This window comes from Sus scrofa, chromosome X (assembly GCF_054392235.1).
Source record: "Sus scrofa isolate SSC_HxYL_T2T_F1_AM1 chromosome X, Sscrofa_HxYL_maternal_Yorkshire_Landrace_v2.0, whole genome shotgun sequence".
NCBI classification, from domain to species: domain Eukaryota; kingdom Metazoa; phylum Chordata; class Mammalia; order Artiodactyla; family Suidae; genus Sus; species Sus scrofa.
Genome location: NC_139401.1, coordinates 11,583,423 through 11,606,352, shown reverse-complemented (window position 1 = coordinate 11,606,352; position 22,930 = coordinate 11,583,423). Strand labels below are relative to the sequence as shown.

Here is a 22,930-nt window from a genome sequence, read left to right as displayed (position 1 = left end):
GGGTGCCGTGTACATTGTGTGAGGTATTTAATAGCATCCGTGGTGTCTACCTCTCAATGCCAGTAGCACTACCTCCAACCAGAATATCTCCAGACACTTTATTTTTTTATTTATTTATTTTTTTTTTTTTTGGTCTTTTTTTGCCTTTTCTAGGGCCGCCCCCACAGCACATGGAGGTTCCCAGGCAAGGGGTCCAATCAGAGGTGTAGCCACCAGCCTACGCCAGAGCCACAGCAACACGGGATCCGAGCCGCATCTGTGACCTACACCACAGCTCATGGCAACACCAGATCCTTAACCCACGGAGCAAGGCCAGGGATCGAACCCGCAACCCCATGGTTCCTAGTCAGATTCGTTAACCACTGTGCCACAACGGAAACTCCTCTCCAGACACTTTAAATAGTTACCTCAAACTGGAGAAAAGGAAATGAACATGTCACCGATCCCTGCCCATGACTGGATAGTCGAATAATTTGTGAAACCTTGAAAAATTCCAATACCCAGACCTCCATCCCAGAAAATCTGATCCCATTGGTCTGTGGGGGTACTGGGCACAAGTCATTTTATCAACTACTTATGTGCACCTTCTTCTTTTCTTTCTTTTTTTTTTTTTTTTTTAGGGCCACACCCACAGCATTTGGAGTTTCCCAGGCTAGGAGTGGAATCAGAGCTGTAGCCACTGGCCTACACCACAGCCACAGCAATGCCAGATCCGAGCCATGTCTGTGACCTACCCCACAGCTCACAGCAATGCCGGGTCCTTAACCCACTGACCGAGGCCGGGGATCCAACCTGCGCCCTCACGGATGCTAGTCAGATTTGTTTCCGCTCAGCCACAATGGGGACTCCTTTGTGCACCTTCTAAGATGAGACCTCTGGTGCCTTCCAGTGTACTCACCAAGGCACATGCTAGCGCAGCAGAATCTACTGCCGACATAGTAAATGCAAAGGACATTAACTTTTGTCCAGCTCCTCTTACTGTCTGATATATTATATTCTCCTTCATTGGTTCATGTGTTCTTGCCCTTACTTTTAAACGAATATCAGTAGCCAGAGTAGCTTTTTTAAACTAGAGTCGTAACTTGGTCTATTCCTGCCATGGATGATGTTTACCCCGTTAGATTATTACAGTAATTCTCAGTGTTTATAGAGTTATTCAAGGGATCATTCAGACTGATATTAGTAATCTTTAAAGTTGTTTATACTAAGATGAGGTTATTGGTACTGCGATCTGAACACTCAAAAAGTAGACTTTAGGAGATTCTTCAGAAATGCCCATTTGGGCTAAACTAAGCAGAATGAGCGTCTTTTTTTTTTTTTTTTTTTTTTTTGCAAAAGATGTTGGAATTCCCTCAACAGAGGGAGAAGTGTGTGTGTGTGTGTGTGCTTGCTTATTTTAGAAAACAGCTGGGGAGTTCCCGTCGTGGCACAGTGGTTCATGAATCCGACTAGGAACCATGAGGTTGCGGGTTCGGTCCCTGCCCTTGCTCAGTGGGTTAACGATCCGGCGTTGCCGTGAGCTGTGGTGTAGGTTGCAGACGCGGCTCGGATCCCGCGTTGCTGTGGCTCTGGCATAGGCCAGTGGCTACAGCTCCGATTGGACCCCTAGCCTGAGAACCTCCATATGCCGCGGGAGCGGCCCAAAGAAATAGCAAAAAGACAAAAACAAAAAAAAGAAGAAGAAAAAGAAAGGAAACAGCTGGAAGTAAGGGTAGGGCAGGAAGGGCCTGGAGAAGTAAACAACCAATGTGCCCTGTGCTATTATACATTTGCAGACCAAATCATATTTTATATATTATGTAGGCTCAGTGAAAACTTGATAGTGTTTTTTTTTATTTCTTTGATTTTTTTTTTTTTTTTGGCCATTCCCACAGCATGAGGAAGTTCCCAGTCCAGGGATTGAACCTGCATCACAGCAGTGAGCCGAGCCACAGCAGTGACAATGCCAGGTCCTTAATGGAGTACCAGGGAACTCCCGGTAACGTTGTATGATGCTGTACAGGGTGCTGGCTGGGAAAAGGAAGGCAGATCTTACTGGTGCCAAAGAAAAGACACATCACCCATCCAACTAAAGAGAGAAATATCAGGATTGATGGCAAAAGAGGGTTTTTTTAAAAGTAGCTTTGATCGTTAAAAAGACAGTTTCCTAGGCTTCAATGAAGCTAAATCCATGGCATCTTTTCTGAGCATAAAGTCCTGTGTATGTCATTGCATCCATTACATGGATGCAGGTCTCCTACGCTTGTGATTGGTTCACATTGTTTTCTTGCATTTGCATATTCGCATTTGGGTTCATAACAGCTGCACATGCGAAAAAATGAAAATCATTTGAATCCAAGAGTGAAAGAAGGAAAACAGGAAACTCTAAATGACCTCTTGGGTTAGACCATCTAAAAATAAATTGGAACAGCTTTTTAGAATCGAATTGCTCTCCCGATAGAGTGATTCATTAAATGTTTGATAGGCTGCTATATTAATTGATTCACTGAGAATGACTCATGCCCTGTGTTTTATTTAATTGCTTTGACATAATATACAGCAGATCATGTGACACATCTGTGTCCCTCCTGCCACTTAAGCAATGTCCTCATGACTTGTGATTTCCACATGGAAGTTAATTCAGGATTGATGCTGGTTCAGAAAATATATTTTCACACAGAAAATGCCCAAGTCCTTAATTTCTCTTAGTTAAACTACTTGGCCACCGAAGAGTATTTTTTAAACTTTCAGAACCTCAGAAAATTTCCTTCTTGTGTCAAAAAGGAACACTTTGGGGGGAAAAGGTTCAAAAAGAGCTGTTTTGTTCCAGCTTCTGGGGTTCCTCATCAGAGCACAAGGGGAACAGGTTTTACTGCGGAGAGTTAGGTTCCCTGCTCTGCAGGATATTTTCAGATTATGCCATATATTTATCAACATAAACTCTGGTGATGGTTCAAGTCTAGCACCTTTCTTTATGCTGAAATTCCATCAAGCTAACATTGTATTGTCCCTCGCTGTCTAAGTAGGTTATTGTGTGTGAGCTGTTAAGTAGCACAGTGCAGGGATAGTTGGTACAGCTTTATTTTGTGTCATATTAAATAACAGAAAAAGCAAGTATCAGTTATGGGTATTTAGAAATTCTCGAATGCATGGAGAGCTCTTACTGGAGATGCGCGAAACAGAGGGCGTGTGATTCCAGAAGCACGTGAGCCCAGCTTCTGGTCTGCGTGCTGAGAACACTGAGACACATCATGCGCTGGGGTTGTGGGATGGAAGTCCTGTAAAATTGGATTGTGATGATCATTGTACAACTGTAAATATAATAAATTCATTGAGTAGTAAAAAAATTTTAAACATTAAAAAAAACAAAGTGTATTAAGGAGGGAGTTGTGTCCTTAAGTGGACTGTCACACCGCGGTGTAAACATGGACTTGAGGTAGGGGTGGGAGTGAGACAGCGGTGGAGGGAGGAAGCCTGATTCCAGAGGCCAAATCACATCTGGTAACGTTAAGGTTTGAGCTGTGATCACAAAAGATAGCAGGGACGGGGCAGACCTGGAAATTTCGGGAGAGAGCCGAGAGGCCAGCTAGCAGCATGTCCCCTGCTGCCCCTGAGGATCCTGGGAAGGGAGCAGAGACGGTCTCTGCCAACGAGGACAGCAGAGGATGCAGTCCCCTTCGTCAACACATACTATAGATGAGAACCTGATACACACAGTCCCCGGCCCCAGAACACCGAGTCTTGGGTAATGCTTTAATGGTTTTAAAAACCCATCCTCCAGTTTATTAGCTGCTATCAACACAGTGTCTGTAGGTTCCTTTGTCCCCCTAACACGAGAGCTTTGCACCCACAGATAAGCATGTGCGCCCAACATTTCATTTCCACATAAAGGAGGGTTTTGCTCAACAGGCTTGTGCTGAGTCCTCAGTTTCACAATAGCCGTATAGTTTTTTTTCACTGAAGTGTAGTTGATTTGCAGGGTTGGGTTAATTTCTGCTGTATAGTGAAGTGAGTCAGTTATATATACTCTTTTTAGAATGTTCTTTTCCATTATGGTTTATCCTAGGACATGGATTATAGTTCCCTGTGCTCTACGGTGGGACCTTGTTGTTTACCCTCTCCATGTATCAGAGCTGACATCTGCTAACCCCGACCTCCCCACCCATCTCTCCCCCAACTCCCTCCCCTCGACAACCACAAATCTGTTCCCCTTGTCTGTGCATCTGCTTCTGTTTCATAGATAAATTCATCTGTGCCATAGTTTAGAGTCCACATAGAAGTGATATCATAGGGTATTTGTCTTTCTCTTTCTGACTTACTTCACTTAGTATGACAGTTTCTAGTGGCTTCCATGTTGCTGCGAATGGCATGATGTCATTTTTTGTGGCTGAGTAGTATTCCATTGTGTACATGTAGCACATCTCCTTAATCCAGTCACCTGTCATTGTCATTCTTGTTGTTTCCCTGTCTTGGCTGTTGTGAATAGTGCTGCTATGAACATACAGGTGCGTGTATCTTTTTGGATTGTAGTTTTATCTGGATATAAGCCCAGGAGGAGGCTTGCTGGATCATACGGTAGTTCTATTTCTAATTTTTTGAGGAACCTCCGTGCTGTTTTCCATAGTGGCTGCATCAATTTACATTCCCACCAACAGTGTAGGAGGGGTCCCTTTTCTCCGCACCCTCTCCAGCATTTGTTATTTGTAGACTTTTTACTTACGGGCATTCTGACAAGTGCGAGGTGGTACCTTATTGTACACAACAGCTGTATTTTGAGAAGCAGTCATATGCATGGAAGCCTGCCTAGAACTTTCCAGACACTAGACACTGCCATACACGTTTAGAGCATTGACCCATCTGCCTCCTTTCTGAAGCTTGGGAGAGTTCTCAGGAGAAAGCAACGAGAAATGAAAGAGACTTGATCAAAATATTACCACTGAAAGAATAAATAATCTCAGCCAGGAGAGAAAGCCTATTAGAGAAAAATAAGAATCTGTTATAGGTGGCTACATATCTTGAAGGGAAATAAAAGAGAAATTAAAGAGCCATGTGAGAAGAATGATTTCATGTATTCCATCCATTTAATTTGTATTCGGTTATCCCAATTTCTAAGTAGAGTGGCTGACTTTTAGATATTAAAAATGACAGATACCCAAGGAAACCATTTTTCTTCTTTTTTCCAGGGATATTAGAAATCTCTAACAGAGTCTGGTTGGTTTTCTTTATGTGGAAAAAATATCTAGGAGAGGAATCAATAGTCCTCATGTCATACTGAGTCCCTGCTGTGTGTATGCCTGCAGACACATGCCACTTGATGCATTTGTCAATGTCCTTTCTTCTATTATTGTCCCCCAGCAGTTTTTATATATTCCGAGTAGCTCTCAGCCTTGCCTAGGTTTTCCCCAACCTTTTGGAAGTAAGACTCTCTGATTATTCCCATAGACAAGATACCAGTGATTTACACAGTAACTCCTGATGTGTCCCCTTTGATTTTTTTTTTTTTTTTGGTCTTTTTAGGGCAACACCCACAGCATATGGAAGTTCCCAGGCAAAGGGTCGAATTGGAGCTACAGCTGCCAACCTACAGCACAGCCACAGCCACAGTCACAGCCACAGCATCGTGGGGTCCAAGCCACTTCTTCGACCTGCATCACAGCTCACAGCAACGCCAGATCCTTAACCCGCTGAGCGAGGCTGGGGATTCAACCTGCGTCCTCATGGATGCTAGTCAGATTCGTTTCCACTGAGCCACACCGGGAACTCCCCCTTTGATTTCTAATTTTGCGAGGAGGGCGAATTTCTAATTTTGGCAGTAGCAAGTGTTGGATCTTGCTACACCATCCACATTGATCCCTCAAAACCCATACCTGAATTATTTTTTGTCTGATCATATGCCATCTAGCTTGTTGATAGAGAATGGTAAGCATCCTCTGAAAATCCTGAAATGCTGAAGTTTGGATTTTTTTTTTCACTTCAAAATGAATTACATGTTTTGATAGAACAAGAGATGGAGACTTTTTAAGTGCCATTTCTGCTTTTAATGCAGACTTGACTATTAGCCCAGTGATGTTAAAAACGTTGCCATGGATCAAAGACGAAAACCTTTTAGAGCCTCTTTCCACCTGATCTAATGTTAGCTGTTTTCTTTCGAAGAACATACAACCTTAGGATTGTTTTCCCTTGATCATTCTGCTTTTATTCATAAGGGTTATAAAAACGAGGGAGAGGCTAGGCTCCAGTTTTCTGCTGCTAGGAGAGATAATTTTGAGTCTCAAAGAAATCATGCACTTCATTTTTAATGCTTTTTCGCATGCATTTAAAATACTACTGATAGGAGTTCCCGTCGTGGCGCAGTGGTTAACGAATCCGTCTAGGAACCATGAGGTTGCGGGTTCGATCCCTGGCCTTGCTCCGTGGGTGAAGGATCCGGTGTTGCCGTGAGCTGTGGTGTAGGTTGCAGATGCAGCTCGGATCCCACGTTGCTGTGGCTCTGGCGTAGGCTGGTGGCTACAGCTCCGATTCAACCCCTAGCCTGGGAATCTCCATGTGCTGCGGGAGCGGCCCTAGAAATGGCAAAAAGACAAAATAAAATAAAATAAAATAAAATACTACTGATAAAATGTCCATCCCTGAGGTTCAGCAGGTGTACGGGGTATGTGTATACAAATGGATTTAGAGTTCCAGAATGCAGCTCTGTATACATCTCAAAGAAAGCCGTGGATTTCTGCATTGTGCTCATTTCCCCAAATTGTCCTTTCTAGAGGGTCTAACCAATTGTATCCTGGCCCCTCACCGGAGTATTTATTTCGTGGTGAGTGTCCATGTCTGCATGTGGCCCGGAGAATGGCTTGAGTATAGGTCCTGAGAGGGACAGCCCCAACCCAGCACCTGGAGGCAGCATGTGGGGACAAGGCACACAGAGGAAAAGGAGCAGACTTCATCCCAAGCTGCTCCTCTGCCTCGGGAGTTCTCATGTCACCCGCTGGCTCCTTTCCTGGGAACCGCGAAGTGTGGCCACTTCGTTGCCATCTCTCTATTGCGGGGCTTGACCAGCGCTGTCACAGTTTCTTACGTATCTGCCTCTCCAGCCCCCCGCCCCATGCTCGGAACCCTTCAAGAGTGCGGACTGGACCTTCTGTAAGCTTGGGGCTCCCCATCGCGTAGCTTGACACAGCACATGGCAGGGGTTAAGTAAGTACCTGTCGAATGAGGGTATACATGCAGTCTTCTCAGGCCATGAAAGCTTTGGGGGCTTCTGAGACATCCTCCAAGCCTAACGGCTTGTACGCATGAGAATGAAGTGTCACATCCATCCCATCAAAAACGTCACCTTTCTCTCCAAAGTTATTTCCTTTAAAACATCCTGGACACACATGGAGAAAACCCGAGGCCTAGATCCCTAACACCCATGCCCTTAATACATAACAGATTTCTGGACGGAAATAGAAAACTTTGGCCACGCTGACAAACACAAAAGCCATCTCCAGATTTTGTCGGATGAATCAGTTCTTCAGAAAACGGTCCTTTGAGTATGTGTGCCCTGGGATCTGCCACGTTGGCTGAGAGGCTTCCGGGGGCCCAGGCTTTCTCTGAAGGTGCGTGTTTGTGTTTTGATTCCAGAATTCACCCCCCAGGCGTTTGGAATGCCCTTATCCCAGGTCATCGCCAACGACCGGGCCTACAAACTCAAGCAGGACTCCCAGAGGGATGAGCAGAAGGACGCGTCTGATTTTGTGGCTGCCCTGCTCCCGTTTGGAAATAAAAGGCAGAACAAGGAACTCTCAAGCAGTAACTCATCTCTCAGCTCCACCTCGGAAACACCAAATGAGTCCACATCCCCCAACACCCCGGAGCCGGCTCCTCGGGTCAGGAGGAGGGTGAGTGGGCCCGTGTGTTCTCTGACACCGATGTCAGGACAGTTGAAGAACTGGAAATGTAGCTTGCGTCCAGGTAGCTGTCCACAGGGCCATGCAGGGAGCATGGATCTGCACCAGCCCTAAGCCCCTGACACGCCTCACAGCCTTTCCCTGACCCCTTTCCGAGGGGTTGGATGCCTCTCCGCGGTTCCCCGGGAGATCCTGAATGTTCTACCACACCTTCTCCAACCAGTGTCCTCTTCTGTTGAGGTACCAGAATGTCCCCCAAGAGACTGTGCGGCCCCAGGGCAGGGCCAGGGGTTTTCCTTAATCGCTTCATCTCATCCAAGAACCACGCCTGGCTGAGGGAATTTGCTCCATAAACAAAGGGATTTTTTTCTCTTATCAAAGAAACCTGGTTTTTGCTCAAGCGTAACCATAGAAACACACACACATGCATACATGCACACGTATCCTCTTTCTTTCTTTCTTTTTTTTGTCTTTTTGCCATTTCTTGGGCCGCTCCCGCAGCATATGGAGGTTCCCAGGCTAGGGGTCGAATCGGAGCCGTAGCCACCGGCCTACACCAGAGCCACAGCAACGTGGGATCCGAGCCGCATCTGTGACCTACACCGCAGCTCACGGCAATGCCGGATCCTTCACCCACGGAGCGAGGCCAGGGATCGAACCCGCAACCTCATGGTTCCTAGTCGGATTCATTAACCACTGAGCCACGAGGGGAACTCCCCTCTTTCAAATCAATATTATAACCATATGGTACCATTTATTGAGTGCCATGGTCTAAGCGCTGTGCTATCATTTGGCATAACGCATTTCCCATTTCAATCCAGGAAAGCTGACTTTCCAGGCAAACGAGTTGGTGATGAGCGCAGTCAGTTGCTGCACGTCTCTGAAACTTCCTAGGTCACTGGAAGATCTTGTCTCCATTTCTTCTCGCCTGAAGGCCCGCATCATTGCCACCTCCAGCCACAGACCACGGCCCTCAAACCCCAGACACTTCCCAGTTCAAATCCGCACTTCTTTAACGAATCCGACTAGGAACCATGAGGTTGCGGGTTCGATCCCTGGCCTCACTCCGTGGGTTAAGGATCCGGCGTTGCCGTGAGCTGTGGTGTTGGTCGCAGATGCGGCTCGGATCCCGCGTTGCTGTGGCTGTGGGTTTAGGCTGGCAGCCGTAGGCTCCACTTTGACCCCTAGCTTCGGAGCTTCCATATGCCGTGGGTCCGGTCCTAAAAAGCAAGAAAAAAAAACAAAAACAAAAACAAACCGCACTTCTCAGCCCGCCTACCGCATTGAGGACCCCTTGCAGACTGAGGGGTCCCTGCGCCACCACTATTTTCAAGGCTTCACTGTGTTGAAAACAGAGGAAATGCCTATATCGCGGAGGATTTGAATTTGCATGACGGATTTGTTCTTCTGGTCCTGCCATCCATCCCCCTCTTAGATGGCACGCATGAGCCTAGACGGCAGTGACACCAAAATGCCAGACAGGAGCCTTCAGAGAATCCCAAGCCCAGGCAGTGGGCCTCCCAATGCCTTCCCCTCTACCCAGGCCTTGCTAGGACGCCAGCAGCCAGCTGCTTCCTCTATGCTTCATCAAAGGGTGGGTGGTCCTAGAGACATCGTGGGTGTCCTTCCTCTCAGCCGTCACCATGCCTCGCACGCCAGCCCGCCTCCCAGCTGTCATGACCTTAGGTCTTGGCAGGGGACGGGGGTGCTTTCTCTGATGGCCAGTGGCACCCACTATGCAGGCGATAGGCTGTAAGGAAGAAGGCATGCATGTCACCTTCATATTCCTACCAGAAGCTGCCTTTATTGTATTTCATTTTTAGGGCCGCACCCACGGCATAAGGCAGTTCCCGAGCCAAGGGCTGAATCAGAGCTGCAGCTGCCAGCCTACACCACAGCCACAGCAAAAATGGATCTGGGCCATGTCTGTGCCCTACACCACAGCTCACCGCAATGCTGGATCCTTAACCCACTGTGGGAGACCAGGGATCGAACCCGATTCCTCATGGATACCGGTTGGGTTCATTATGGCTGAGCCACCACGGGAACTCCCCAGAAGCTGCCTTTAAGCAATGGCTCTTGAACCTTGTGACTTCTTAGCAGAGATAGCTCGGAGATGCAGGCTCTGCACGATCTCTCCAAGGTCCCCAGGGCAGCTGGGCTGCAGCTGCCCACAGGCTCGCCGTGGGCGAGGTGGTGCTGCCTTCAGTTGGCTGTTTTCGCTTCCCGTTCTCATTTCCCCAGTCCGCTACAGCCGTCTCCTGGGACTCTTCCCCTAATAAAGTACTTCTGGGGAAACCAGGCGTGTTTATGGAATCCTCCTATTTAAAAATCTACTTCCTAGAGTCGGGGTTGAGTTATTTTTTTATTCACAAGATTTCGCTGACTTGACCTCATTCATCAAATATGTGATATTTTTTCTTGCTTCAGGGAATGAAGCGGTTGGGTCAAAATATTTTAATTGTATGTTTGCCATCTCTTGTCTCACATTTGGAAAAAAGTGGTCTCTGGCTGAAATTGTAACTGTCATTACCTTACCCTACGTTGTGGAGGTTTCCTACCTTTTTTCAGAAGGTGGTTGGGTTTTTCTCATTTTAATATACAAACAACGCAGTTACCACCAAACAGTAACATTTCAAGTGTCACGAATAGTCACGGGCAACCGAATGTATTGGATGGCGTTGGAGGACGCTGTCTTTTTTACTTTCTGCACTCTTGGTTCATGGCTGTGTGTCGTTTGCAGGGGGCGATGTCGGTGGATTCCATCACGGACCTTGATGACAATCAGTCTCGACTGCTGGAAGCTTTACAGCTCTCTTTGCCTGCCGAGGCTCAAAACAAAAAAGAAAAAGCCCGAGATAAGAAACTCAGTCTGAATCCTATTTACAGACAGGTCCCCAGGCTGGTGGATAGCTGCTGTCAACATCTAGAAAAACACGGTAAGCAGACTTGTTTGTCAGCGATCAAATCCCAAAGACTTTCCTTTATTCCAGCATCATATTCCTTGAGGCGTCCACTTTCAGTTCTTTGTTCCTTGGATCAGGCGCTCGGCCAAGATTTTCTTTGTGAAAAAAGTTTACAGATAGGAGTGTTCGCGTCCCCCCAGAAGGGCCAAACAAGATGGTGTGGGTTGGGAGACATCAACTTGACTGGTATGCAGACTCCCAGCCCCAAAGGGTCCTCAGAAGTGACCTTTGAGGCCAAGGAATTGAGAGGAGGGCCAGATCTGTGGGGCTGATCTCGCCTCAGGACCCCCTTGAGACAAAGCAGAGCCACTTTTATCTTTTTTATACATCGAGGTCACTCGAGGCTTCCTTACGAAATAAGAGTCTAAAAAAATAAATAAATAAGAGTCCGGCTTCTTTTTTTTGGTCTGTCTTTTTGCCTTTTTCTAGGGCCGCACCCACGGCATATGGAGGTTCCCAGGCTAGGGGTCGAATCGGAGCTGTAGCTGCCAGCCTACACCAGAGCCACAGCAACGCGGGATCCGAGCCGCATCTGCGACCTACACCACAGCTCACAGCAATGCCGGATCCTTAACCCACGGAGCAAGGGCAGGGATCGAACCCACAACCTCATGGTTCCTAGTCGGATTCGTTAACCACTGAGCCACGATGGGAACTCCAAGAGTCCAGCTTCTTGAAGAGAAAAAAAAAGATGAGAAAACCATTCCTTAAGTGAATAGGAAAGAAAGCGTTTGGGACAACAGGTTTCTGCACTGCTGTTTGCATTCTTATGAAAAGATGTCCACTTTAAATTTGTTCACAGTGACTCTTTTGGCAATCAAGTCCCCCTTAATATGCTGACTTTAAAACAATATACAGGAGTTCCTGTTGTGGCTCAGTGGTAATGAACCCACCTAGTATCTATGAGGACATGGGCTCGATCCCTGGTCCCTCTTAGTGGGTTAAGGATCTGGCATTGCCATGAGCTGAGGTGTAGCTCTCAGACAAGGCTCGGATCCGGAGTTGCTGTGGCTGTGGTGTAGGCTGGCAGCTGCAGCTCCAATGTGACCCCTAGCCTGGAAACTTCCACATGTCATGGGTGCAGCCCTGAAAAAAAAGACAAAGATAAAAAAATATAATAACATAGATCTTTAAAGTTTTTGCTGAATTTGAGACTTTGGGCTCATCAAACGGCCATTTCTCCAGGCTGAATTTGTTTGCCGTAGTGTTAGCATGCATTTTAAAGCCATGAGAAGAGTTTATTAATTGCTTCTTTTTTCCCAGTTTTATTGAGAAATATTTGAAGTCCATCACTGTAACTGCTAAATTTTTTTTGCTATAAAGATAACACATTGATTGTAATGAATAAAAAAAGAAACAGGGAGTTCCCGTCGTGGCGCAGTGGTTAACGAATCTGACTAGGAACCATGAGGTTGCGGGTTCGGTCCCTGCCCTTGCTCAGTGGGTTAAGGATCCGGCGTTGCCGTGAGCTGTGGTGTAGGTTGCAGACGCGGCTCGGATCCCGTGTTGCTGTGGCTCTGGCGTAGGCTGGCAGCTACAGCTCCGATTTGACCCCTAGCCTGGGAACCTCCATATGCCGCGAGAGCGACCCAAAGAAATAGCAAAAAGACAAAAAAAAAAAAAAAAAAAAGAAACAGAAAAGCAAATTCTGAGGCTATCATATAGACATAACTACTGGGGGGGTTGTTGGTTTTCTGCATGTTGCTATTTTTTTTTTGTTGTTTGTTTGTTTGTTTTTTAATTTTATGGCTGCACCTGTGACGTATAGAAGCTCTCGGGCCAGGGATTGAATCCGAGCCACAGCTGCAGTGTGGCTTTAACCCACTGCCCCGGGTTGGGGATCCAACTGGGGCCTCTGCAGTGACCCAAGCCACTGCAGTCAGATTCTTAACCCACTGCACTACAGCCGGAACTCCTAGACATAGCAACTGTTAACATACTCATCTATTTCTTCTTTCATTTTATTTTTTTATTATTCAGGCCATACCCATGGCATATGGAAGTTACAGGTTAGGGGTCAAATCGGACCTGCAACTGCAGTCATAGCAATGCAGGATCGGAGCCACACCGGTGACCTATGCCACAGTTTGTGGCAACACTGGATCCTTAACCCGCTTCGCGAGGCCAGGGATCAAACCCACATCCTCATGGACACTAGTTGAATTCTTAACCGGCTGAGCCACAACAGGAACTCTGTCCTCCTCTATTTCTTTCTAATAAAAGCAGGACTTTATAAGAATTATAAAGGATATATTCTTTGTTATAAGGATATATCCAAATCTCTTAATCAACTCCATTATATTTAGTGTCACTAGACAGCATATGGGTACCTTAATAAAATTAATATATATTGAAACTTTATTTATACAAATTTTTAGTGTGTGTGCGTGTGTGTGTGTGTGTGTCTCCTTGGAAAGTACACTGGAGGTCTAGAAAAATGTCTTAGTCATTTTGAATTCCCAGTACTTAGTATCATGATAACACAATGTAAATATCCAATCAATATTACTTGAACAGAACTATGTTTTTAAAATGGCTTAGCAGCTCAAGAGTTTAGTACTATGGAAATTTGGTATATGGAAATTCAGCCTAAACTTCACTACGAGGTGGAAAATGGGACTTATGCATTTAGAACTGTAATATTTCTCTGTCAAGAATGTAGAGAGGGAATTGTCAGCACTCGAAGGAATTCTAAAGGAGAAAATTCTACTCCAGTCACGCAAAAATCCAGTGCCAGGTTGAGTAGCTGCTTTTGTGAAAGAAAGCCTGGCATGTCCTTCTATTTTCCTTTTGAAGATAACATTTCATGAATACTAATTTGTAAAATAGCATTTCCTTTAAGATCACTAAAAAACAGGGCAGTTCATTTATTTTTGGCAGGGTTGGGGGGCTGGATATTACAGTGCAGTTTAGGGCCTGAAGGACAAAAGGTAACCTGAGTGATCTTTCATGACCCTGATTGTTTTCCGAGTTTCCGTGGTGTTAAGACCAAATGGTTCTGGAAAAATCAGAGACATGCTCAAGTTCAAACAGATATTCATCCTGGTCACTTTAACCCAATGAAAAAAAAAAGAGCCAACTTCAAAAACAGTTCTTTCAGGACAGACGGAACTTCTTTGCAGAACAGATGCTGACTCCCAGACATTGAAAAACTTTTGGTCTCTGGAGGAGTCCGTTTGGGGACTGGCGGCATGTGCTTGGGCTGTGGGATGGAAATCCTGTGAAATCGGATTGTGATGATCATTATACACCTACAGAGGTGATCAATTCATTTGAGTAAAAGAAAAGAAAAGCAAATTCTTCAGAGAATTTAAAAAAAAAAGAAACAGGAGTTCCCGTCGTGGCGCAGTGGTTAACGAATCCGACTAGGAACCATGAGGTTGCGGGTTCGGTCCCTGCCCTTGCTCAGTGGGTTAAGGATCCGGCGTTGCCGTGAGCTGTGGTGTAGGTTGCAGACGCAGCTCGGATCCCCCGTTGCTGTGGCTCTGGCGTAGGCCAGTGGCTACAGCTCCGATTGGACCCCTAGCCTGGGAACCTCCATATGCTGCAGGAGTGGCCCAAGAAATAGCAACAACAACAACAACAACAACAAAAGACAAAAAAAAAAAAGAAAAAAAAAAAAAGAAACAAAACCAGTTCTTTCATATGACTCTATTTGCCAGGTTTTGAAATGGGTGGCCGAGAGTTTGATTGACTTGAGCCTAACCATCATGCATCAAAGCTCATTTCTTTCTCTGCCGAACTGGCTGTGGACAGTGAGCTTGATGCCATCCCGGCGTGTGTCCACTACCGTTCTCCGCTGTATTCTTCCTCCGATGCTCTCTATACCATAAGGCCAAAATTCCTGAAGCATCCTTACTTTCCCCAAGAGCACAATTCAAACGAACACAGAAGCAGCAACCCAGACAAGCTAACAAAGAGTCAAGCTCTATTATATTTCCGGGATTTAGGCTGATTTTCGGGCGGGGCCTCCTGCTTATCATGCCTGCCCTCGTTTCCTGAAGGCCCTGAGCCTGAGATTCAAGTGCCCTGGGTCTGATGTCCCTTTTAGTTGCTGGTGAAAAGGAGAGAAAGGTGATCGCCTCCATTTCCGGGCCAAGGTGTCCCAAAGTCACATTTCTCTGCTGGATCTACGCCTTTTTTCATGTGCACCCGTTTTTATTAGTAGCTGTCTTAGGTCAAGGTGATGGAATGCCTAGACTGTATCTTCTCTTTCAGGAAAATGGCTATAAAGCCTTATGTCAGAGCTTGGCATTGGCTGTCTGAAGGCTGTCATCTGCTGTACTGGAAAATGAATTGCTTTCAAAAACTGACAACATCATAATCAATTGGCATATGGGAATTATAGCAATCATTCACTAGCTAGTTAGTTTTGAAATCACAGTCATTTTTACTGAGTAGAAAAACACTATAATTGAGGAAATGATGAGATAGGAATGGGCATTTCTGAACAGACTGGAGGAATTCAGCCAAAGGCATAGTCTCACCTGGGAAGAAAGAGCCCTTATGTGATATCTCACTTTCCTAGAAATTTCTGCTATTTGGAAATCACTGGACCAGCAAGAAAATTAATGCAGCCAAAATTAAAATTACTAAGACCTACGATTATTTTCAGGTTTTCTGTTTTGTGCAAAAAGACTCATTTCGTTCAGCCAGGACCTGCCAGATACAATTCTAAGTATTTTATGTACATTCATTAATTGCATAATTGAACAGCTTCTGAGGTGGATACTTCTTACGCTCATTTTGTAGATGAACACATGTAATTCTATATTTGATTCTAATACTTTGATTATCCTGTTTTCAAGCTCCCAGAGAGGCAGAAGCAATAAATTAGCCTGGGGGTTGGTATCCGTTATAAGGCAGACGAATTGATGGCAGCAACAAGGAGGGAACAGAAGTCTTTTGAAAATAGATGCAAAGCAAAATTCCGTCTAAGAGCAAAATACCCAGATGTACTTAATGCAAATCAGCAATGACTAGCCTTTCAACATGATTCTCTCGAATGATTCTAGAAATTCAGGATAACACTTATAAGATGTAGAAGTGATAAACGGGTATGTATGGATATTATCTTTTCTAACTGAAAAGCTCTAGAATACCAATTTAAAAGTCTTCTACTTAATATGCAGCATGGCAAGACCATAAAATAAATATAGAAAAAGATATATATGTTTATTTAAGAGCAATAGTTATGTAGTATAACAAAATAATTCATTTATATTAATATAAAAATGTAATAAACCTAGAGATCTATAATAAGAAGAAACTTTGAAGAAAACTGCAAAGCTTTCTTTATCGAGACATATTAAGAAATTAAGAAACAAATTAAGATGTCTACTTTGCTTCTGGATGGAAAGAATGTTATAAAGATTTAAATTCAAAGTTCCCATGGTGGCTCAGCAGAAACAAATCTGACTAGCATCCGTGAGGACTCAGGTTCAACCCCTGACCTCGCTCCATGGGTTAAGGATCCAGCATTGCTGTAAACTGTGGCACAGGCCAGCGGATACACCTCCGATTTGACCCCTAGCCTGGGAACTTCCATATGCCTCGGGTGCAGCCCTAACAAAAAAAAAAAAAAAGAAAGAAAGAAAGAAAAAAAGATTTAAATTATTTCCAATTTAATTATGTATTGGACTAATCAGGACTCTCAGTGGCAAGAGAGAAGAACCCAGATAAAACCTGATTAAGCAAAGCAAATCCCCCCCTCAAAAGGAAGTCCCATTTACATCCCAAAAGTCTGAGTATCATATCTAGATTTAAGCACAAGTGGATTCAGAAAGCACATGATGCCATGAAGGCGTGAGTGTGTTTGCTGGTCTGTTTACTGAGATGCATGGTCTCTACGCTCCGACCAGCTCTCTTCGTGTGGCTACAAAACGACCATTGGCAGCTACAGTCGGGCACCACCCTTGTAACTGATGCTCCCAAATGAAGAGAAAATGAGCCACGAATGAACAATAAGTACAGACAGTGATCATCGGTGGCAATGATGAATGGCTTGCATAGCAAAAGGGAGTGTCATTCAGACATTCTGTGCCCCCTTAAGGCAGTGCACAATTCCTCCCATGGAGTATTCTTGCCCCCAAGTTCAAACTTGAATCATAGAAAACTCTGTCTGTTACTCTCTTTAGAGGAAGTAAAGTGGAGAAAAGAACATATAAATGTCACCATGGAGTGTCCACATCCAGACAGGGGAAATCTATAGTGGGAAATCCAGGCTATTTCTTTTGGTTTTTGGTGTTGGTTTTTGGTTTTGGTTTTTTTGGTTTTTTGGTTTTGTTTTTGTTTTTGCTTTTTAGGGCCGCACCTGAGGCATATGAAGGTTCCCAGGCTAGGGGTTGCATCAGAGCTGTAGCCACTGGCGGACACCACAGCCATGGCAACGCAGGATCCAAGCCGCGTCTGTGACCTACATACACCACAGTTCACGGCAACGCCAGATCCTTAACCCACTGAGCAAGGCCAGGGATCGAACCCCCATCCTCATGAATCCTAGTCAAGTTCATTAACCACTGAGCCACGAAGAGAACGCCCGTGCTATTTCTTTACCAAACCAACTATGGGGGAAAAATAGGGAGAGAAATATACACAGTAAGAGACTATATACGGCACACAAGTCTCTTGCAGTTTATGAACCTTATGTGAACATTGACTATTTAATGATATTGGGAACTGTTGTTGAAATTTCTAGTTGGAGATAGATGTATTATTTTTTTTTCCTTGAAGAGACCTAATTTTTTAGAGCAGGGTTTCTCTACCTTGGCACTACTGACAGTTTGGGCTAGATAACTCATTTTTATGTATGGGCTCTAATAATCCTATTTCTAGGACATGATCTTGAGAGACTCAGAAATGTAAACTGAGACCTATGTACAGAGTTGTTATAATAGGATATTTACGGTATCAAAACAAGTGCATGTATGTTGAGGGGACCTGTAATGCCATTCAAAGGAGAAGATGAAGTGAATTGCAGCACATTCATACAATTGAGTACTTTGCATCTATTATAAATGACATTTACAAAAATTTTTACTGACATAAAAATTCTTGTAGCATAATATTGAGTGAAAACAGCAGTATTTCCTCCCTACCTCTCTCTCTCTCTCTCTCTCTCTCTCTCTCTCTCTCTCTCTCTCTCTCTCTCTCACTCCCCTCTCTTCCACTCCATATGTATATTTTTTTCATGGAGAAAAAACTGCATAGAAATAAACCAGAATATTAAGTGATTACTTCTGCATCAGGTATTTTTCTAGTATCATGTTTTTTACATTTTTCTGTGCCTTATAGATTTTCTTTAATAAGTGTGTTTTGATTATGATCAATAAAATAAGAAATAACTTTTTTTTAATTGTTATTTCCCCAATACAATTTTTTTCCTACTATGCAGCATGGTGACCCAGTTACACATAAATGTATACATTCTATTTTCTCACATTATCATGCTCCATCATAAGTGCTTAGATATAGCTCCCAGGGCTACACAGCAGGATCTCATTGCCAATCCATTCCAAAGGCAACAGTTTTTGCATCCTATTAACCCCAAGCTCCCCATCCATCCCACTCCCTCCCCCTCCCCCTTGGCAACCACAAGTCTATTCTCCGAGTCCATGATTTTCTTTTCTGTGGAAAGGTTCCTTTGTGCTGTATATTAGATTCCAGACATAGGTGATATCATACGGTATTTGTCTTTCTCTTTCTGACTGACTTCACTCAGTATGAGACTCTCTAGTTCCATCCATGTTGCTGAAAATGGCATTGTTTTGTTCTTTTATTATGGCCGAGTAGTACTCCCTTGTGTATATATACCACATCTTCCAATCCAATCATCTGTGGATGGACATTTGGGTTATTTCCATGTCTTGGCTATTGTGAATAGTGCTGCAATGAACATGTGGGTGCGTGTGTCTTTTTTTTTTTTTTTTTGTCTTTTACTTCTTTCAGGGCCACACCCACGGCATATGGAGGTTCCCAGGCTAGAGGTCTAAACAGAGCTGTAGCCGCTGGCCTGTGCCAGAGCCACAGCAACACCAGATCCAAGTCGAGTCTTCGACCTATACCACAGCTCACAGCAATGCTGGATCCTTAACCCACTGAGTGAGGCCAGGGATCAAACCCACAACCTCATGGTTCCTAGTTGGATTCATTTCTGCTGTGCCATGATGGAAACTCCAGCATGTGTCTTTTTTAAGGAAAGTTTTGTCCGGATATATGCCCAAGAGTGGGATTGCTGGGTCATATGGTAGTTTTATGTACAGATTTTTAAGGTACCTCCATACTGTTCTCCATAGTGGTTGTACCAGCTTACATTCCCACCAACAGTCCAGGAGGGTTCCTTTTCTCCACACCTCCTCCAGCATTTGTTATATGACTTATATGCTGAGAACTATAAAACATTAAGTAAATTAAAGAAGATGTAAAGAAATGGACAGATATTCCATGCTCCTGGGTTGGAAAAATTAATATTGTAAAAATGGTCATACTCCCCAAAGCAATCTACAGATTCACTGCAATCCCTATCAAATGCCCCATGACATTTTCCACAGAACTAGAACAAACAATCCAAAAATTTATATGGAACCACAAAAGACCCAGAATTGCCAAAGCAATTCTGAGGAACAAAAACCAAGCCGGAGGCATAACTCTCCCAGACTTCAGGCAATATTAAGGAGCCACAGTCATCAAGACAGTGTGGTACTGGTACCAAAACAGACATACAGACCAATGGTGCAGAATAGAGAACCCAGAAATAAACCCAGACACCTATGGTCAATTAATCTTTGACAAAGGAGGCAAGAACATAAAATGGGAAAAAGACAGTCTTTTCAGCAAGTATTGCTGGGAAACCTGAACAGCTGCATGCAAATCAATGAAACTAGAACACACCCTCACACCATGCACAAAAATAAACTCCAAATGGCTGAAAGACTTAAATATAAGACAAGACACCATCAAACTCCTGGAAGAGAAATATCTATTTTAAAATTGACAAAGGGCTGGAAATTCATTTAAAATTCGTGTTTAATTTTTCTGGGTAGGAATTCCCATTGTGGCTCTGTGGGTTAAGAACCTGACCTCATGTCTGTGAGGATGTGGTTCGATCCCTGATCTCGCTCAGTAGGTTAAAGATCCAGCGTTGCCACAGACTGCAGCATAAGTTGCAGATGTGGCTTGGATCTGGCGTTGCTGTGGCTGTGGTATAGGCCAACAGTTGCAGCTCCGATTTGACCCCAAGCCAGGGAACTTCCATATGTTGCGAGTGTGGCCGTAAAAATAAATAAATATTTTCTGAGTGATGAAGATGTTACATCATTTTTTTTTATATGGAGAAACTGTGAATATATGTAATATCCCATGAAAATGTTTTCACCAGAGACATTCACCACAAAATGATCCCAGTGCTTGCAGAGCTGGCTCCTAGGTGCCTGGTGGATAGAGTGCAGGATAAATATGCATCCGTGCACGCTGTCAAGTTACTATGGTTCTGCATTCTCATTTATGTCTATTTTGATTTCCTCCAGTTTCAAGCCAGGAGAGAGGACTGACAATTTGTTGGTTTATTTGCAGGCCTCCAGACCGTGGGGATATTCCGAGTTGGAAGCTCAAAAAAGAGAGTGAGACAAGTAAGTGAAAAGTGAAGATTATATTGTCCATGTCACTTGACTTTCAGTTGAATTACCTCGCGCAGAGTTCAAGCTTATGCAAAGTCATTTCTGAGTAGCTTCTCTATACGCTCCCACCAGTCACAGTATGATGGAGTCTCAGGGGGTGTTTGAATGATCACAGGTAAGACGGGTGCCAATGGAAGGCTTCTTCCTTCTGAAGATACACACCGTCTTCACTAAAGACAAGTTGCGTGGAATTGATGAGTGAATCAGGACAGCTAATGGGCATTCTCATCAGGTGGAGAGGTGGCTGGTGTCAAAAATGATTCCCCAATTGTAGCTGGATCCACCAAACGGGAAACCGCTGCATGAAGATTTACTGAAGGATTCTCCCCAAAATATAATGAGTGGTTAGATTTCAAGTACGAAATATGCTCTAATTCACCATTTTATCTTGGGATATCGCTTCTTAGCACCCTGCACTTTTTCTTCAGAAGGACTGTCACAATATTAAGAGCTAATTACTCATTGGTGGGATTGCCAGTTTCTCACCTGTCTGTCGGCCTGAGAGCTGGAGGAGGCTGAGGGCTTTGCCTCTTAATTCATCACCATGTTTCGAAGACCTGTAGCCAAGCCAGGTACACAGGAAGTGTGCCGTGCATCCGGGGTGAATGAATGGATGAAGGAATGAATGAGCAAATGAACGCTTACAGAAGTTTATTGCATAGAGTAGATTTGTGAACTCACATAATTGTTTTTACAGCAGAGAACAATACCGAAGAGAAGTTGAGCCGTCTGTGATGAATGTAGGGTGTAGAGTTATGACTCCCTTCTTCTGGCCATTGTGTTTTCCTACCGTTATAAATGCTCAGGGACCCAGTATAATGATTAAGGCAGGGAGTCTTCCTGGGAATTGTGAATAAGGCTGCTCTGACGAACCTAAGGCAGCTTTTATTTAGTTATTGTCATCTTTCAAGCCCTAGCCACAAATGGTCTATCAGAGTTTTACATTTCATTGTTGGCAGAAAAATCCCTTCACCGCCTTGGCAAGTATTTTTGTGCAATGTCAAAGTTCCAACGTGGTGAATTTGCTGACAGGCAAAACTGCTGTGTAGTAGATGAATTCCTCTCTCCCACATTGATAGTTGACCTAACCCCTGAGCTCTTTCTTCCTCCCAACCTTCTGGATGTCATTATCAAGCCCTTGTGCTTGCATCATTAACCGTACACCCACAGGTACTTTTATTGAATAACACATTTAGGAGTTCCTGTCGTGGCTCAGCAGAAACCAATGTGACTAGTTATCCATGAGGACGCAGGTTCGATCCCTGCCCTCGCTCAGTGGGTTAAGGATCCGGCATTGCCACGAGCTTTGTGGTGGAGGTCACAGACATGGCTCGGATCCCACGTGGCTGTGGCTGTGGTATAGGCTGGCAGCTGTAGCTCCGATTCGACCCCTAGCCTGGGAACCTCCATCTGCAGCAGGTGCAGCCCTAAAAAGAGCAATAAATAAGCAAATAAATAAATAAAGCATTGAAATACATACATACATACATACATATATGGCTGGATTGCACAGACCCTGTAGATCAAGGAGACATAGTTTTTACTTCTCCTTCTCCGGCTGTGGGTAAACTTAATACCAGAGGCTACATGTCACAGCACTTGTTTTGCTGGGCACTGAACGTTGAGGCATGGTGTTGTAAGACTGCCCCCCGAACCACTGGTTTTCCAGCTGCGTGAGGAATTTGACCGTGGGGTTGATGTCTCCCTGGAGGAAGAGCACAGCGTTCATGACGTGGCTGCCTTGCTGAAGGAGTTCCTGAGGGACATGCCGGACCCCCTTCTCACCAGGGAGCTGTACACAGCCTTCATCAATACTCTCTGTGAGTAATCCAGCCATTTGTAGGAATGCGTCCCCGGGTTACTGGGCTGTCCAACTCACTCATCAAAACCTTGTACATGTGTTTCCTAATGTTTTGCCCTGATTTATTGGTCACGAATGAGCGGGCTCTTGGGGGAACTTTCTGAGATTTACCCTGGGGGGATTAGCCAGAAGAGAGGTGCAATAAAATACATGGAAGTAGCCAAGAAAAAAAATGGCATGCTTGCAAACGACTCTAGGATAGTAGAGAGTGCTGTAAATTGATGCTCTGGAATAGAGAATTTACGTTGTCTATGCCTAAAAAATGAGCTTGCATTTCTGGAGCCCAGGGAAAGCAGGATGGCATAGCCCAGTGCCAGGGCTTTCAACATGGCTGCCTCAGGGCTCTAGACACAGATCCCGTGGAGGAGAAAAGGAGGGGGAGGCAGAACAGGCCAGAACTGTGTCAGCCTCCATGTATTTCTTCCTCCATGCTGCCATCAAGATAGGATCACAAAAGAGAGAGAAGACACTGGCATTGTGCTGTGTCTTGGTTACTGCCAACCCAAAGTGTACCTCTTGCAGATTGCTTCACAGAAAACTCTGTTATAAACTCACATTTACGGA

General features: G+C 44.6%; 1 protein-coding gene across 13 annotated transcripts in view; it reads left to right on the top strand.

Moving 5' to 3' along the window:
- ARHGAP6 (Rho GTPase activating protein 6) overlaps positions 1-22,930 on the top strand; it is a 530,728-nt gene that overhangs the window by 466,299 nt on the left and 41,499 nt on the right. For all 13 annotated transcript variants that reach the window (XR_014835149.1, XR_014835150.1, XR_014835151.1 and 10 more), the window contains exons 4-7: positions 7,600-7,856; positions 10,609-10,804; positions 20,402-20,457; positions 22,175-22,325. Coding sequence is in view for 8 of the 13 variants with exons in the window: in XM_021080043.2 (XP_020935702.1) it covers positions 7,600-7,856; positions 10,609-10,804; positions 20,402-20,457; positions 22,175-22,325 (660 nt within the window). In the remaining 5 variants the exon portion in view is untranslated. The remainder of the gene's footprint in view (positions 1-7,599; positions 7,857-10,608; positions 10,805-20,401; positions 20,458-22,174; positions 22,326-22,930) is intronic.